The following is an 18,331-nucleotide window of genomic DNA, read 5'->3' on the forward strand; positions in this document are numbered from 1 at the left end:
GCGGAGGTCACAGGGCCAACCTCGGGGCACGTATGCCCGGAGAGTCCTGCCGCCCATCCCACTACGCCTGTCCGGGTCGCCATCGTCCGCCCTCAATGCCGCTTACGTCCCCTGTCCACGAACCCGTCCACCTGCCCTCCGACACTGCCCGTCCTGATCCTCAGCAGCGCCCGTCCTCCTGGGGCTGCAGCACGTTGCTGCGTGCCTGCCTGCCTGGCTGTTGACTCAACACTGAAAGAAATAACTATTAACATTTACTTAGAAAAATGCTGTATGTATGTAAGTATTTGCATGATGATATTTGAATTAAATGTTATTACTCTAAATCAAGTAAAACTCTCTTGCCTTTATCAAGTAAAACCTAAATGATATTTGTTAATAAATCTTATGTGAAATGATGAAGTAAGGTGTATGTGATATTTTGGAGATTTCTGTGTGTGTGTCATAGAAATACTGTGTAATTTTTATGTGTGCTGATCACATACAAAAATGGATTACTTTATTAAATGCTATTTATATTTTATCTGTTGCATCAGTTTATTTATTCTTATTACAAAAATAATCAACCCTCGTGTGGTCTTTGCGGGTCATTTTGACCCACTGTTATGTTCCGGGCATTTGGATGCAAGGTGACACAAGGGGGCACCCTTCCAACCTTCTCAGTGTAAATGTGAATTGACTTTCTTCAGAGTTAGACTTTAGTTCAGACACCATGAGTCACAGTAACATGACGCTAAATACAGTGAGCTCTTTGTTTCCAGTAAAAAGGCTGAAGCCTCATTGCTCTTCAGACCCAGAGAAGTGAAGAAGGAAGTCATGGGGACGCTGCGTTAGAACATTACACTTCTGCTGGATGTAACAATGAAAGATTACAATTCCAGTATTCCTTAGTAATAGGTGTGAACTTTGCTAATGTCAGTTAATTATTAATGACTCTCATTCTAAAAAAAAAAAAAAAAAAACAAGTCATCTGTATCTACTGTAGGTCATGTTTGTCCCAGTTCCTCTGAGTCGTGGTGCAGCAGGACTGATGTGGACAGATGTTACAGAAGAAGCTCATGAGGTTCATTTCTTCAACAGCTACTATAGTAACTATTTTCTGCAAAGTAAAAGTAGATCTACCACAGTCCTGTCCACATCTGTCATGGTCCACCATGACCCACCATGACTCAGAGGAACTGGGACACACATGACCCTCCAGCAGATACAGATGACAAGGGTTTGTCATGTTTTTTAGAATGAGAGTAAATAATGAACTAATATTTGTATTATATACACAATTTTCACATACTTTTCTTTTTTGTAATTGTAGTAATAATTTTCCATATATTTTTACTATATATTTGAGTTTCAGAATACGATATAACTCTTATATGCAGCAGAAGTCTGCAGTTCTGTCTAAAGCAGAACCTCCATGACTTCCTTCTTCACTTCTCAGTCTGTGACTGAAGAGCAATGAGGCTTCAGCCTATTTACTGGAAACAAAGAGCTCACTGTATTTAGCGTCATGTTACTGTCACTCATGGTGTCTGACCGAAAGTCTAACTCTGAAGAAAGTCAATTCACATTTACACTGAGATGGTTGAAAGAGCGCCCCCCTTGTGTCAACTTACATCCAAATGCCCAGAACATAAGAGCGGGTCAAAATGACCCGCAAAGACCACACAAGGGTTGATTATTTTTGTAATAAGAATAAATAAACTGATGCAACAGATAAAATATAAATAGCATTTAATAAAGTAATCAATTTGTGTATGTGATCAGCACACTTAAAAGTTACTCAGTATTTCTATGATACACACACAGAAATTTGCCTCTTGCAGATTTGTATCTTGTTGCTGATGAAGCTGAACTGTAATCAACAGCTCACTGCTCAATTGCGTGATAAAAAAAACATAGGCTATACATAACATATAAAAATCACAAATCCAGTCAGAAGGTGCAGCTCTACCGTTTTGTTACCACCATGAAAAAACACTGACAAGACTTTCTTAAACCAACAAGACCATATCCTCCATAAAGTACCCATTTTCCCAAATACATGTTAACATGTGGACTCCAGCATTGGTTGTGTGGCTTCATCCTCTGGTGCAGTCTGTGGAGCAGACTGTGGAGCAGACTGTGGTGTAGTCTGTGGTGCTCCCTGCCGGCTGTCTGGGTGCTTTGGCGTCGTCTTGACATGGAACACGTCCCACCTCTCCGGCAGCAGTTCCTTGTCGAACATCAGCGCAGTAAGAAAGGACACGAGCAGGATGGTGACGAAAACCACCAGCATGCAGATAGACCTGAAGGGTGAGTACTGCACATACACCCCGTCCTCCAGGACACACCCGGGGAAGCGGAAGACGGGGGGCAGACCGAGCAGGGGCTCCCCACACAGCAGCCGAACGAGCAGGCCGGCGACGAAGCCCCCCGCCGCTCCGTAACCGTTGGAGAAATGGATGAAGAGAACGCAGACCAGCTGTGGGAACATGAGGATGTAAGCGATCTCTCCGCCCAGCACCCAGAAGGCCATGACGCCGGTGTGGAGGAAGGTCAGGGACGTCCCAGCTAGACCAAACAGCACCACGGAGCCGCGGATCACCCAGCACAGCTCCTTCTCTGACGCCTACGGCCACACAGCACCATGACAAGGTTAGACAGTCACACACAATGTAGAAAACAGCGTAAGGGCAGTGGTTTCGCTAAGAAATCCGTCATGAGCTACCGTGAAGTCTGGACTATTGAACACACCTGAATATAAGCCGCACCAACTAAATTAAAGAGTGTAAAGGGATGTCCTGGTGTAGCGCCGGTATCAAAGCACTGGCCTCACCATGCTTTAGTCACATGACCGACACACTCCCCTGGTCTAAAGGCTGGTTTATACTTCAGCTCCATGTTTACGTGCTGGACGCACGTGGGAGCCAATCAGGGAGTGCGTGACCGCTGCACCTGCCGCACAAGGCGACTCTGCGGCAAGAGCTGCAGGACACCAGCGCTGTGATTGGTGATCGGCAAAACAAGGAAATACACAACAAACTCCTTCAGCCTCCCTCTTTGAAGTTATTTTTCATGAGTATATTGTTCCTATGACTTACTGCTTTTGTGGTTTCACATTTTATGTAATTGAAAAAAAAACGTGAAGGCAGAGAAGCCACGCGGAAGTTCGAACGATTCTGGCTCGCGTCGATGTATAAAAGAGCCTTTAAGGTGCCTACATACCTAACCGCACAGACCAGTATTTGGACGTTTGAAAGACTGTGATCAGACGGCCGTATGAGTCACTTCAGGCGAAGCCACTGCTGCAGGGCAAAAAGATATGAATGAAAACGGGTTCCTGATTCATTGTTTGTGCTTTAGTGACAGTGGAATAGTTTCACTGGAAGTTTTGTGGAACTGGAACTTGTTATTCGCATTTTCACAATCTGAACATAATGTTTAAGGACCAGCGGGCGAACGGGACAATATTTAGCTTGTGTATCTTTGAGGCCTGCACACACGCGTGGCCCGGTCCGTCTGCTCTTACCTCCACGCCTCTTCTCTCTCTCCTCTCGGTCCATCGTGTGTTTATCCAAATCCTTGCTCTCAGCTCCAACGTGAGATCCATCATGGTACTGAAAAGCTGTTTAGAGAGAGAGCCCCGCGCTCAGAGACAGAGCATTACGGCTTCATTTTCAGTTGGTCTTCAAACGTTTCCATCAAAGCTACAAATATTCTGTTACTGACGGTCTGAAGCGTCAGTCGTGGATCCCTGTGTCTTGCCGATGTTGCCAATTGTTGCTGGTGTAGCTTTACTCCCGGCTCTAAAATGGCATGAAAACATCTGAACCCACAGTCGTTACCTTGGGCCTCAGGATCCTCTTGTAGATGTTGGAGGAGAAGATGGATGCGGAGGATAAGAGGGCGGAGTCAGTGGAGGACATGACGGCCGCAGCCACCGCTCCGATGCCCACCACGGAGACGAAGGGCGGGGTCAGGTGCTGTAAGGCCAGGGGCAGGATGAGGCCGGTCTGCCCACGCTCGAACGGAGGAGGAGAGCCATACGAGGTCTGGTTCCAATCTGAGCAGGACAGAGGGACAGTGTGAACGTGTGACACCACTAATACCTGTCCTAATGCTACTTAAAGGAATCTTACTTTCCACAGGTTGGGTTTGTGAATAAAGTGGTTTATTTTGTTCCAAAACAAGATGTATTCTCATCTGTCTCCTCTGATCTCTTGCTCGTGTTTAAACACTTCTATACTGCGGAAAAGCGGCACTATCAGCAGACCCTCTGCTCATGTGTGAGGCTTAAAAAGGCCTTTGACTGGATGATTAAGGATCTGTTAAGTTTGAAGCTTCTCCAGGCCGGGGTTGGTTGGAAGTTCTACAGGGCGTTAAAGTCCCTGTATGCAGACTGTGTGGGATGTCTCCTGTGTTAAACTATGCTGCTGGAGTGTTGGGGGTGTGTGGGGGGGGGGGGTGCAATCCGCTGCTTCTTGGGGGTTGATAAGGTCTTCCCAGTGCTGGCAGCGCAGGGTGATGGTGAGACTGTGGAATCGACTCATTAACCTGCCTGAAAATAGAGTCTTTCTGTGGAGTAAGAATTATTTGTCCCTGGGCTGCAGAGCTCCGGACTGTCTTTGCTGATGTATTCTGTAATCCTTTGTCCTGTAGTGCTAATAACATCAGATCCAATTTAATCATTAGTCGAACTTTGAAAATAAATGGTTGACTGGGATTATGGCTAAACCAAAGCTAAGGACTTACTTACACATTAAAGATGTATTTGGGTTATATGTAAAGCCAAATCTGACCAAAGGTTTTTGTGAATTATTTGTTCAAAAGCCTGAAATGTTCTGGATTAGTGATGACAGTAAGATGAAATGGTTGTTTAAGTTTAATGTGTCTGAATTGTGCCTCCTGCCTGGGAACTGGTCCTTTGTTGTTGTTGGTGTTTTATCAGCCTTCATTCATTCAAAACAAATCCTGTTAAGAATGTAGAATGGACTGATTCCTCAGATGATTAACAAAGAAGGAGGCACTTTTTCCATTTCACACGACCTTAACTAAGTTAAGCAAACTGCCTATTTCAAGACGATTCTATGAATGAACTTATATGCCATTATGGTTCAAACAAAAAAGGTGAAATAGATTCTTCAAAATAGCCGCCTTTTGCTTTCATTACCGCTTTACATTGTTGACATTTTCTCAATGAGCTTCTGGATGTTGTCACCGAAAGTTAAACTGAGAAAATGCCAAGAATAAAGGGAATTTAAAATAGAAACAGATTTGGAGTTATTTCACACGTTTTGTTTCCTCCACAATCCCATGTGTTCACTCATAGTTTAACGTCTTCCTAAAAAATCTCCCAATGGAATTAGTGTCAGAAATATAGAAACACCAAAACATTGAAGTGTTTCCAAACTTTAGAGCGGTGCTGTATATAATGCAACAGATGAGAAGTGCTCCCGCTTTCACCGATCACACTGAGCCAAAATTGGTTCTGACAAATAACATAAACACACGTAGCTATTTTCAAAACTAAACGCTGAATGGATTTGTGATGTTCTCGATCCGATCAGAGGCAAATGCTGCTCCAAACATGTGACCTCTCCCGAGCGTTTGGGCGCGGCCCCAGATGGATGTCAGTGTCACTTATCGGCTCTGGAATATAAGTCAGGTTCTATGCTGGTCCTCTGCTGTGTTACTGACCGCACGCCTGTATAAACCCGTGAGCGAGGGTCAGCAGTCGTACCGGTGGATGCGGCCACAGCTCCGATCAGCACCGGGGGGATCCCGAACGTGGGGATCAGGAAGGCGGCGGCGTAACAGCGCAGTTTGGCCGTGGCGGAGGAGGAGGCAGACAGCGTCCTCTGGTGGAAGTCCTGAAAGCCCAGGTCCCCCACACTCTGGAGGTCACACACACAAACAGTCAAGTGAGTTTGCCTGCTGCTTTTATCAGTGGTTAGAGTTGTTTGTGAAATACTGAAGTGTGAATTGAAGTTAATTGAGAATGAATGAAAGCACCTTACAAACACCCACATACCAAAATAACATACAGCAGAGTTATGAATATGCTCATGAATATAAAACTGAAATGTAATTATTAATTAACTGCAACATGTTCCTTTGATACAAGGAAAGTAACTGTATTCTAAATACTCCCAAATAAGAGAGTACATATAACAGAATACAGCTACTCAACGTGTGTCTTCTAAATACATGTATTCAGTTACTCCCCATCACTGTCCGCTAACATGCATACCAGCAGGAGGAAGATGTCCAGCCACTTCCAGGCCTTGTCGGAGGTCAAGCTGCCCACCCAGGGGGGCTGGAACGTGTGGTTGAAGGAGGTGGTGGTGATGTCCACAGTGGCAGGACTCATGAGGAGGAACGGCACACACAGCCACTGCATACATCAGACACACACTTATTTTAATCCATACACTTCAGTTCTGCAGCTTATTGAAACAACAGGAACGTTCCAGTGCTGCACACACCACAAAACATCTCAATAATATAATGTCTATGACTGTCCTCACTAAGATAGCAGTACATATGCCCAGTGCTGAGTCAGAGCATTCAGGAGAGACAGATGTATATCTCATGAATATTTTCTTCCTTTTCTTTATAGGCAGCGTTGTGCAGGCGGGAAAAAAACACGAAATATGAAAAGAAAGCTGAAAAAGGAGAAAGAATATTTGAAAGGGCAATTAACCAAAGAGAGAAAAGAAGGAAAGGTGGAAAAAGCAAAAAAGCATCACCTTAAACAGCAGTAAAAAAAAATAAAAAAAATCGAAATGTACTCCACTGGTACGGACGACGTTCACTTCAGCACTGGTAGCAGATTTGGCTAACTTATATAAAACTTAGAAAAAAGAAAAAGTAAAGCAAATGATTGTTAAAGTGGTGTGTGGAAAACTGCAAAATAAAACAGATTGAAGTCTTTTGCCTGCACAAGCCTGGGATTCTTGGGAGATGTGTCAGAATTTCAAAGAAAAAGGAAAGTTGGAAAACAGGTAGCCCGAGGTTCACTACATACATTTCCCCTTCGCGACGATGTGAGTCCCATGACAACAGGGCGCGAGGACACGGTCACAGTGAGCAAAAAGAAGATGATGAAATACAGTCGGTGCATTTTGGAGGGGTCACGTAAACAGGCCCCTCTGCATACTGGTGTACTGGACATCTATGACCATGAAACACCTGTTTTAGGGTTTCTTTTTGTTGAATTTGAGTTCATTTTTGTATTTTGTAGCTTTTAGAAACCCTTTTAGCTCTGCACCAGATATGTATAGCAGTCCCTGGGTCTTTTAGGCTGTGTCCGAATGTCCACCCTAGTCCCTAACCCCTCATTCACTACATAGGCCCACACTATATAGTCGATTCTGTTGGTGATTGGGACAGAAGCCCACTACTTTCTCTTAGCTGCGTGACGTCACGTGCGCTGCGGGGATTATTTTGACGACTAAAATTGGACTAAAACTAAATTAAAAGTTTTTCATGAGACTAAAACTATGACTAAAATGTCCAGATATTTTAGTCGACTAAAATAAGACTAAATAAAAATGAAAAGGAGAGACTAAAATCATCCAAACTTCTATTGACCGTCTGAAAGAGCCTCAGATCATGTAAATTCTCTGCCAAAGGATCAGCTCTGAGCTTTGTTCACGTGGAGCAGCTCCATGAAGCAGAGGAACAAGATTAAATATGATTATAATGAATATTATCAATGCAAAGTCGACTAAATTCGTCTTAAATTTAGTCGACTAAAACTAGACTAAAATTGAAGATATTTTTTTGACTAAAACTAGACTAAAATCGAATTACATTTTCGTCAAAAGACTAAGACTAAAACTAAATTAAAATATGTTGTCAAAATTAACACTGGTGCAGATATGTTTTTTGTTTTTTTTTAAATCTGAATTTATTTATTGTTACAAACGTTTATTTTATGAAACAGAACAACTGTTTTGGCACTTACATGCGTTTTATTTGACATCTAAAGTAAAATTAAAACTATCATCATAAAAAAAAAGATGTGCCGAAAGTAGGTCACAGGCAGGTGTCCGAAGCACCAGCAGATTGAGTGACTACATTTGCTAAAAGTTCGCTAAACTCCGGGAATAATGTATTTCTGCGATAAAGACCAAACTCAGAGACAGTGGAATATTTATGGATAAATACGAGTCAGATACTTTATATTTAACATGGATTTTACATGAATGGCTTGGATTATTCGAGAGGAAGCTATTGTCATTTAACAGCTCAAGATAAAGGTATGCAGGTAGCATTTTTTCACCGTAACCGTTTATATTTTGGTAGTTTATTCATGAGAAATACGCAACACACGACTGAAACAGCTGATTTACTTCAGTCGTGTTGTTTAGTTCAAAGACCTGTCGCTGTCAGGCTCTTTTCCGACTCTCGCAATGCATTGTGGTCCATATTGACCCGTTTAGTGACCATCGATGCTCACTACTTTTCGAGATGCATCGTGGGAAATTTCGAGTGCCCTACTTTTTTCTCTCTGGACATTCGGACACCCCTACAAAATGGCGTGACCACTATATAGTCACTATATAGGGAATAGTGTGGACATTCGGACACAGCCTAAGTCTTTGTTTATTGATTATTTTTAGTTAAAGGGGCTAGACGCAAGTTAGCCATTTTACACTCACTACTGCCACCCCAGGTCATATGTGTAACTGCACCTTCTATATTAAGCTCGTGTATGAAGGCACTTCGGCCCGAAGCAACACTGTTTTTAGTGACAGTGCAGGATTTTAGAGGCAGTTGTGGTGAACAGGTCTGGGCTCATTCTACACATTAGGAAATTGTTGGAACATGTAGGGGGAGGAAAATACTTAATTTTAACATTTTTAAACTCTGTATAGTCCCTTTAAGTACCTCAGGTCACATAAGCAAAAAGGAAATCTTTACTTTTTGGCTACTAAGCATTTTGTCCATGGATTGAAAGGTGTGTCATGGAATTTTGTTTTGAGGCAAGCCATTGGAAGGGAGCTCCAGATGGAAATGGGGGAGTTTAAAACGGTTGGCTGTTGCAGATGTCCCTGACGCCTTTACCCTCTACCAGAAACTTAAGATCCAGGACTCATCCATTGAGCCATTCTTTATTACCGAGGATGTTGTTGAGGCAAAAACGGAGGTAAGAGCCTTCAATAAAAATAAAAAAGTGTCACACCTTCATTCACTCGTTTCATCTATCCACACTCATCCTCACAAGCTTCAACACACTTCCTTTCATCTATTCTGTCCCCAGGTCCCGTCTCTGTCTCCAATTCAGGGAACAATGTGGATGCACCAAGTAATGAGAATATAGAGGTATAGAGACATTACTTGCTTCGGTCAAAGATTGTGTGGCCGACTAGATTGTGTCTGCTTTGACTTAAAGTTGCAGCTCTAAATGAAGCTACACCATCTGAAGAGCTGACCCCTCCAGCACCACCAGAGGTCAAAGAGGCCCTGTGGAGACCTGATGCAATAGAGAGCAGCTTTATTGGACAGTGGTGTGTTTTCCAAAACCTGGGGAACATCACTGATGTTGAGGAGGGCAGCACTCAGGTCTAATGCATGCACAGCAATGGCATGAATACATTTAAATGGGGGAAGATATGAACTGGTTTGCTGATGAGAACTACTACGTCTCATACCAGAGCCAAAAGCTCTCAACAAGCGACAAGTCCAATGTGAAGACTCTATCTGGAATTATATGATGGAACACTACAAACATTAAAAGAAAGAAATATAAGTTCACAAAGATGTGTATACTGTTATGTTGAGCGAGGTATCTTTTTTTACTACACCAGTACTTCAATGATATATTATTGGTAAATACTTTTTTTTCAATGCCTTTCCTAAATGATTTTCCTGTTCCATAATGGTGTCATTTAACAGTAACCAGCCCTACTGTTATGTCCACTCTGTCCACCGTGTTAAGTTTATGTTTTTTGTTATCATGTTATTCAAATGACATGTATCATACATGTTTGGTTATTGACATACATGTAGAGGTGTTGGATAATACATGCAACAGTTTGTGTGTAGTTTGCCTTGTCAGGGAAGTTTTAACAAATAACAAAACCAAATGTATTATGTCTCGCAGCTAAACCCTAGTTTTCATATAATTAAAAATAAGTTTGGGAAAAAATTAAACGGTAACGATATCTGCTTAGGGAGAAGGACATAAACTTCATATACAAATATAGTTTAAAATCTTTTATACAATTAAACACTTTAAATTGTATACTTTTGTGGTTAACATAGTATATAGCAACACTGTGACAAGTTTATTTTTGTACAAAATATAACATTTAGCATACTGAGCATGACCATTATGTTTTTCATTAAGTTTACAGTCTTGTTTTTAAGAGTAAATCTTAACATTTTTAAATTTGGGGTGGTGCAGACCAGCACCAGACCAACACCAGACCAACACCAGACCTACACCAGACCAACACCAGACCTACAGCAGACCAACACCAGACCAACACCAGACCTACAGCAGACCAACACCAGACCAACACCAGACCTACACCAGACCAACACCAGACCAACACCAGACCTACAGCAGACCAACACCAGACCAACACCAGACCAACTCCAGACCTACAGCAGACCAACACCAGACCTACACCAGACCAACACCAGACCTACAGCAGACCAACACCAGACCAACACCAGACCTACACCCGACCAACACCAGACCTACAGCAGACCAACACCAGACCTACAGCTGACCAACACCAGACCAACACCAGACCAACACCAGACCTACACCGGACCAACACCGGACCTACAGCAGACCAACACCAGACCTACAGCAGACCAATACCAGACCTACAGCAGACCAACACCAGACCTACAGCAGACCAACACCAGACCAACAGCAGACCAACACCAGACCAGCACCAGACCAACACCAGACCAACACCAGACCTACACCAGACCAACACCAGACCTACAGCAGACCAACACCAGACCAACACCAGACCTACAGCAGACCAACACCAGACCAACACCAGACCTACACCAGACCAACACCAGACCTACAGCAGACCAACACCAGACCAACACCAGACCAACACCAGACCTACAGCAGACCAACACCAGACCAACACCAGACCAACTCCAGACCTACAGCAGACCAACACCAGACCTACACCAGACCAACACCAGACCTACAGCAGACCAACACCAGACCAACACCAGACCTACACCCGACCAACACCAGACCTACAGCAGACCAACACCAGACCTACAGCTGACCAACACCAGACCAACACCAGACCAACACCAGACCTACACCGGACCAACACCTGACCTACAGCAGACCAACACCAGACCTACAGCAGACCAATACCAGACCTACAGCAGACCAACACCAGACCTACAGCAGACCAACACCAGACCAACACCAGACCAACACCAGACCTACAGCAGACCTACAGCAGACCAATACCAGACCTACAGCAGACCAACACCAGACCTACAGCAGACCAACACCAGACCAACACCAGACCAACACCAGACCAACAGCAGACCAACACCAGACCTACAGCAGACCAACACCAGACCAACACCAGACCTACAGCAGACCAACACCAGACCTACAGCAGACCAACACCAGACCAACACCAGACCAACACCAGACCAACAGCAGACCAACACCAGACCTACAGCAGACCTACAGCAGACCAACACCAGACCAGCACCAGACCTACACCAGACTTACAGCAGACCAGCACCAGACCTACAGCAGACCAACACCAGACCAGCACCAGGCCTACACCAGACCTACAGCCGACCAACACCAGAACAACACCAGGCCTACAGCAGACCAACACCAGAACAACACCAGGCCTACAGCAGGCACAGAAACGGCACTGGCGAGAGCAGAAGTGGGGTCACTCTCTTGGTGCGAGTATAGGTAGTTTTTGTAAACAAAAGCCATACTTGCCACTACAAGGATTCTCAGTGAAGTGGATGCTTTAACCCTGTGTCACTGGTAATGGAGTAATGTTTTTTTCCTCGGTAACCGGACCTGGACTTCACGGAGCCGTGTGGGTGTGCAACATTGGTCTTAATGATTTTCTAAGATCGCGGAGGCCGTACCGGACCTTAAGCAGATTGAATGTGAGCGTAAATCACTTGTCCCTGACGTCTCCATCAATCCAGTTTTGTACAGCCCAATATCACAGCAGGAGTTGCCTCACAGGCATGCAGTATGCCATCAACAGGAAGTGCACTGCACGACCAACAGTGTCTTTTTTATCACAGTGCCGCTCAGTGGATGAAATTTTGGGAGAGCAGAATGCCCGAATTCAGAGTGACAGCATTCTTACTAACGTATGAGGAGGTATGTTTTATCTGTTTTATGGTATTTATATAATTCCTGTGGTTTCTTTATCGTTAACACCTTATAGGATGATGTTCAGAGGCCACTGGAGTGTATCTGACCCACAAAAAGCAAAAAACTTGACAGAAATTGAGTTCGCATTTAGCTCAGAGGACACTTTTAGACGCCAATTTGTATCGGAAGTAAAAATCCCCAAAGCTCTGTATATTCAAGAATGATTTCTAACGAGGCTTTAATGTGTAAAAAAGCAGCAACCTCCCTCTCTCTTAGTGGAGCTGCGTTGTTTGCCTTTTTCTGCAAACTGCATTTGTGTTGTTCCACACTGTTTTGCTGGATGCTGGGGTCCATAATGGTCCTGAAGAAAGCAGCTTTTTAAAAGTAAACAAACAGCTATCTTATGAGCTAAAGACATTTGAGACCGACACATTTCTTCTCCTGAAACACTGAAGAGCCACCAAGAGCCTCCCACCCCTGCAGCACAATGGAGGCGTCACAAGAGGTGCTACAGGAAACCAAAAAGGGAGAAACAAGGAGGTATCCAGGCAAGACTCACAGCTTGACCAGTGCAGGACACCATGCCCTAAAAAAGGGACAAACCCAGGAGGCGCTGCACCGTTTCAGAAGGTTTCCCCTACCTCCAAAAACATGCTGGACCAGTTTCAGAGAGATGTGTGTGTTGTCAGGGACGTACAGAGGTGACGAAGATGAGTGTGAGCTGGATGATGTCAGTGTAGGCCACAGAGTAAAGTCCTCCCAGCAGGGTGTAGGTGATGGCCACAGTGGCGGAGATCCAGATACACACTCCGTAGGACAGGTCCAGGATCACGCTCATGGTCACTCCTGCACATCACAGGAAACACACAATATTACGCTTTCATGAGCACTCAGAACTTACTTACTTTAGAGGGAAACTGTGAGTTAGACCAGACGTTCCCAACCTTAATCCTTGAACAACAACGTGACATGACTAGCTATAAATGGCTCTTAGTTGACTAAAACAAGATGAGACGTTTTCGTTGACGAGACGAGACAGAACGGAAATTATTATCAGTCTGACGTTCACAAGGCATGTCATTTCTGCCTATTCTGAGTGAAATCTGTTTTGAGCTAAACAGTATCAGCAATGCGGCCGCTTCCTGTCCTTGTTTGCCATGCCGCGCACCACATTCCACAACACACCTGCGGCTGTGGCTCATCACTGGCTACACATCTTGGAAGGACCATGGCGGTGACACCAATAAACGGGCTTGGTGGTCGGAAATGACAAGATGACACTTAATGTGGCCACAAACTAGGTGGGAAGAAAACCACCAACCTCAAGCAGCACCTGAAGGTTCATCATGCTGATATTCTTTCGACGGTAACAAACAAGTCACGCTGTTGACATGTCATATACATTACATTTTACTCCACTATCGGCTTGTGACACATTTCATGATAAGCTTAAGGTTTTACATATACCTACTGGCGCAAATTGTCTACTAACTTCAGGCTAATATTAGCTTGGTTGCGTCAATAGCGTCTGTTTGTGTCACTTTCATTTGTTGAACATAAAGGGATTTTGGCTAAGTAGCAAGTGTAGATCGTCATTATGACAAACCATATTTGACTCCAGTGACAGTCTGAAATGTGGAGGGAAAATGAGCATTTCAGACATTTTCTCCTGTTTCCCAAATCGAAAAGCTTCTTGAGCAAAGCGTCAAAACAGCGATTACTGATGTTACTACTATAATATACAGTACACACACACACATTCACCTGACTTTTACAGATGTGCTTTGTATAGAGAGTAATTTTCTTTGTTTTCTCCTCATCCAGATCCCAGTGACCAGAACTCCTTTACAGACATCTGGTTGTCCAAATAACGACATATTAATCTAGATTAATTTTAGAATTAATGTAGATTAATCTAGATTAAAATGGCTTGAATTCTGCCGAAGCCATTCAGAATATGTGTGCTACCCAAATAATGACTAAAAGTAAGTCTTTGAGAACGAGTTTCCAAAATGCATCACAAACTGCATGAGAACGTTCTACTATGATAATTGGTGATGAAAATAATTCATGCTCAATAAGATGCACTTGTTTATTAACTGTTTATTCAGTTAAACATGAATTTTGAACTGTAGGCCTACTACATAAGAGGTACTGATGAACTGTTTACAGTCAGTAGCTTTGTGTCAATCAGTCCAAGCTGTTTCTCCTTCTTCCACCGGTCACTCAGCTTGTTCACATTTTCTGGTGACAAACTAAATCTCCTCTTCTGCACACTATGACCTGCTAAAGAAAAAGGTCTCTCACATGGGACAGCTGTGGCAGGAGTCCCCAAGTATTTATTCACGGGCAATGTGGGCCATCTTACCAGATCAGAAAATATAGGCCTCTGTTTGTGCGTGTCTCCTGATTGGTCAACAGTGTCACGTGATCACTGTCACAACAACGCAGTTCAATGCTGCTGCAGCTGCTGCTACTACGAGCTTCAACGTGGCGATAGTTCTGTCAAAATGGAGATAAATTTCGACAACACGAAGATGCGGGACATATTTCTTTGGATTTGATAAGAAAAGGAGACGGACCTCAGCCGCGAGGCGGAGGAGACAGCGGAGAGTGGAGAAAGAGAAGCTAACGGAGAAACTCTGTAAATGCCGCGGTTAAACTCTGCTCGCGGTTGAAATGTAGCTGGAAAAGGCTCTCGTGAACTTTTGGTGATAAAGTTGCGCTGTTTTGTGTGGGGCTGTGGCCATGAAATGAGTTGTTTGTGTCGCTGTTTTGAAAGAGAAATGAACATGGAGGGGCTGCGGTGTTTTTCTGTCTCTTTCACTCTGTCAGTGGCCGCTGCTTCTGTGTGTCGCTTTGGAGACGCTATAATCACTCACGTTTCTCCTGTGCGTCCAAAATTGGGCATAAAAGTCGTGTAGTGTGTGCTGACCTTAAAATATCACGGTGAAAGTCATCATAGCTTGCAGAGTATAGACCCAGCTCCCAACCCAGCTTTGAGAATAGATTAACGGCAATATTTTTGTTATCGCCCGATAGAGTCCCGCGTTAACGCAGCACGTTAACGCCAATAACGGCCCACCACTACTTTAAACCATTCCTTTATCACTGTGATTACAGTTGAAAATAGCCAATGTGTTGAATTGGTAGAGGATTCAATTCATGGAAAAAAAATATAACTTGAAAAATGTGGATAAAGAGGTTTCTGCCCAATGCGATAATGAAGTACAGCTTGGCAGCTCTGCATCTCCATCACCGAGAAAGTCTAGATTGCAAGGTTAGCTGTTTATAAGTGACTAAAATGTGACTAAAGCTGAATAGCATTTTCGTCCAAAAGTCCAAGACTAAAACTAAAAGGGCTGTCAAAAACAACACTGACATGTTGTTGGTCCAGAAGGGTTGGACTGGTCCACGGCCAGGGTTCTGGTCAGTGACGTCGTTCCATTATTTGCTCCTTCACCTGACAGTCTCCCATGGTGTCTGACCTAAAGAGGAAGGCTGCATCTAGTGGCAAGATATCTCTTTTCTGCAGTTCCTTAAAACTAAAAGAGTGGTGCGCACTGAATGGGTGCTGCTGCCGGATGCTCTCTCATCGAATGCAATTTCTCCATCTGTGAGATCAATAAAGTACCATCTTATCTTATCTTATCTTATCTTACCCTTTGAGGCTTTGAGGTAAACTTTGAGGAACCTTTGGCAGTTAGGATCAGGAGCTTCAGCTTTCCCAACCCAGCGGAGGAAACAACCAGGGAGTAACATTGTACAAAATACGTTCGTTTTTCTCGTGCACTGCAACGAATTAAACAGCAATTACCAAGCGGACAAATATACTCTGAGCAGTTGCACAAATGTCAGAATGATGTGTTAAATAAACAACTCTTTGTAAACTGCACTGGTCACTAGTCACTGGTCACTGCCATATGAAACTACAATAAATGAAACGCAGGCAAACTGTCAATCATTTCACACTCGTCGGACGAATTTAAAAACCTTTGAGGGGCAGCAGTGGATTGTGGGATTGTTCTTTGCTCCATAATGAAGGCTGATGAGGATCCGGAGGTTCCTAGGAAGCATCACAGCTCCTTTAACTCCCTCCAAACTGCACTGACACATTCAGATGCTCCTTGTCATGGCTGACGATGACGCACGCCCAGGTCTACGATAAGGAGAAGGAGGTTCCTATGCTTATTTACACTTTATAGATGCCGCCTCAATTCCTAACACTGGCAGGTTAGACAGTGGAATATTTGCCGTGTGGAAGAATGTCTCCTCTTCCTTCTGAAGTCAGTGTTTTGGGGCTTGCCAACTGAAACTCCAGAAACCTCACGGCCGTCATCTTATCCCATACCTAAGCTGATGAGTGTGGAGGTGACCCAGATGATTTCTGAGAGCAGAGGTCCCACGGAGAGCAGCCCACACAGGATGTCTCCATATTTGGACTGGAACGGGTCCATCATGGTCACGTACTTCCTGTCTCTCATCGGCTCGGCAAAGAACAGGCCGCCTGCAAACACAGAGATTTACAGTGTCAATCATCACTAACTAACTTTCCATCACTCCATTTTCATGTGCATCTTGAAGTAACAAGGATGGAAACACAAAATTAAACCCTTAATTTGCATAAAAAGCATATTCGCTCACTTGAGATGGCTTTTGATATTTGCGAATAAGCGGAGAAGTGGACAGAAGAGAAGAGGAAAAGTAATCCATCAGTCACAGGTCATCTCTCTCGTCAAAACATGTCCCAGATGCAGGAGCTCAAACATCACTGCCCTGACTTTGCCGCTGCGTTCATGCTAGCAGTGCATTGCAACAATGGATCAAGTTAGCGACTAAGAACTTGCCCAGGGATACAGGCGCTCCTGATTTTCATTAGAAAATCTAGAAAACACATCTGGGATAGTTTTTGTTTGTCTAATATTACAAATATAGTGAGACTTCAGAGTTAAGATACTTTTGCTTAGCTTTAGTGTGTCGCCTAAATGAACATTTATTCACGGCATTACAAATAAAAATATCTGACAAGATAAGTTAAGCTGCTTGGATTTCTTCATGGGATGTCGGAAGCTGCTGCGGATGAAAACTGCCTCCCACCCTCATAGATGTTTTGCTTGTTGATGCTCCAAAGGTTCTCAATAAGGTTGAGGTCAGGGTAGTATGGGGTCCACTTCATGAGTTTCTCTCCTTTTAATGCCCATAGCAGCCAGTGATGCAGAGGTATTCTTTACAGCAGGATATGGTGCGTTGTCATGTATGAAGATGATCTTGTTCGGGAAAGCATGGCTCTTCTTTTTGTACCATGGAAGAAAGTGGTCAGTCAGAAACTCCACATATTTTTCAGAGGTCATTTTCACACCTTCAGGGATCCTAAAGGGGCCGACCAGCTCTCTCCCCATTATTCTGGCCCAAAACATGACTCCGCCCCCTCCTTACTGACGTCACAGTCTTGTTGGGACATGGTGGCCATTTACCAACCATCCAATACTCCATCCATCTGACCATCCAGGGTCATACGGCCTCATCAGTGAACAAGACTGTTTGAAAATGAGTCTTCATGTATTTCTGAGCCACTGCAGCCGTTTCTGTTCATGAACGTCAATAAACAGTTTAGGGGAGGCCGGATAGAAGGTTTATGCACAACTGTAGCCTCTGGAGGGTCCGACACCTTGATGTTCGGGAGACTCCAGAGGCACCAGCAGCTTCAAATACCTGTCTGCTGCTTTGTAGCAGCTGTTCTCTTAATCTGATGTATTTGTCTGGAAGAAACCGTCCTCATTGTGCCTTTATCTGCACAAACCTGTGTGTGCTCTGAATCAGGTCTCTGAGATTGATGTCAGTGATTCAAAGAGCCCTGAGACACAACACCATCCATGAGCTTCATTGAAAAAGTTTTTTTTTTTTTTTTACCTTTATGACACTGAAATACAATTTGCATAATATTGTGTACTCCTTCTTTCTCACTCCTATATGCCCATATCATTCACTCACACT

At 43.8% G+C, this 18,331-nt stretch overlaps 1 protein-coding gene across 1 annotated transcript in view; it reads right to left on the reverse strand.

The window, feature by feature from the left end:
* Nucleotides 1-2,044: 2,044 nt before the first annotated feature.
* The window catches only part of LOC306965119 (high-affinity choline transporter 1-like), a gene marked incomplete at both ends in the record, with an annotated part of 33,955 nt that continues 17,668 nt past the window's right edge, over nt 2,045-18,331 (reverse strand). Inside the window, 6 exons of the mRNA XM_079559362.1 lie at nt 2,045-2,608; nt 3,825-4,042; nt 5,720-5,873; nt 6,230-6,373; nt 13,035-13,183; nt 16,689-16,844. Of these exons, the coding sequence (XP_079415488.1) occupies nt 2,045-2,608; nt 3,825-4,042; nt 5,720-5,873; nt 6,230-6,373; nt 13,035-13,183; nt 16,689-16,844 (1,385 nt within the window). The remainder of the gene's footprint in view (nt 2,609-3,824; nt 4,043-5,719; nt 5,874-6,229; nt 6,374-13,034; nt 13,184-16,688; nt 16,845-18,331) is intronic.

Source organism: Gobius niger, assembly GCF_951799975.1.
Source record: "Gobius niger genome assembly, chromosome: 7".
Lineage (NCBI taxonomy): Eukaryota > Metazoa > Chordata > Actinopteri > Gobiiformes > Gobiidae > Gobius > Gobius niger.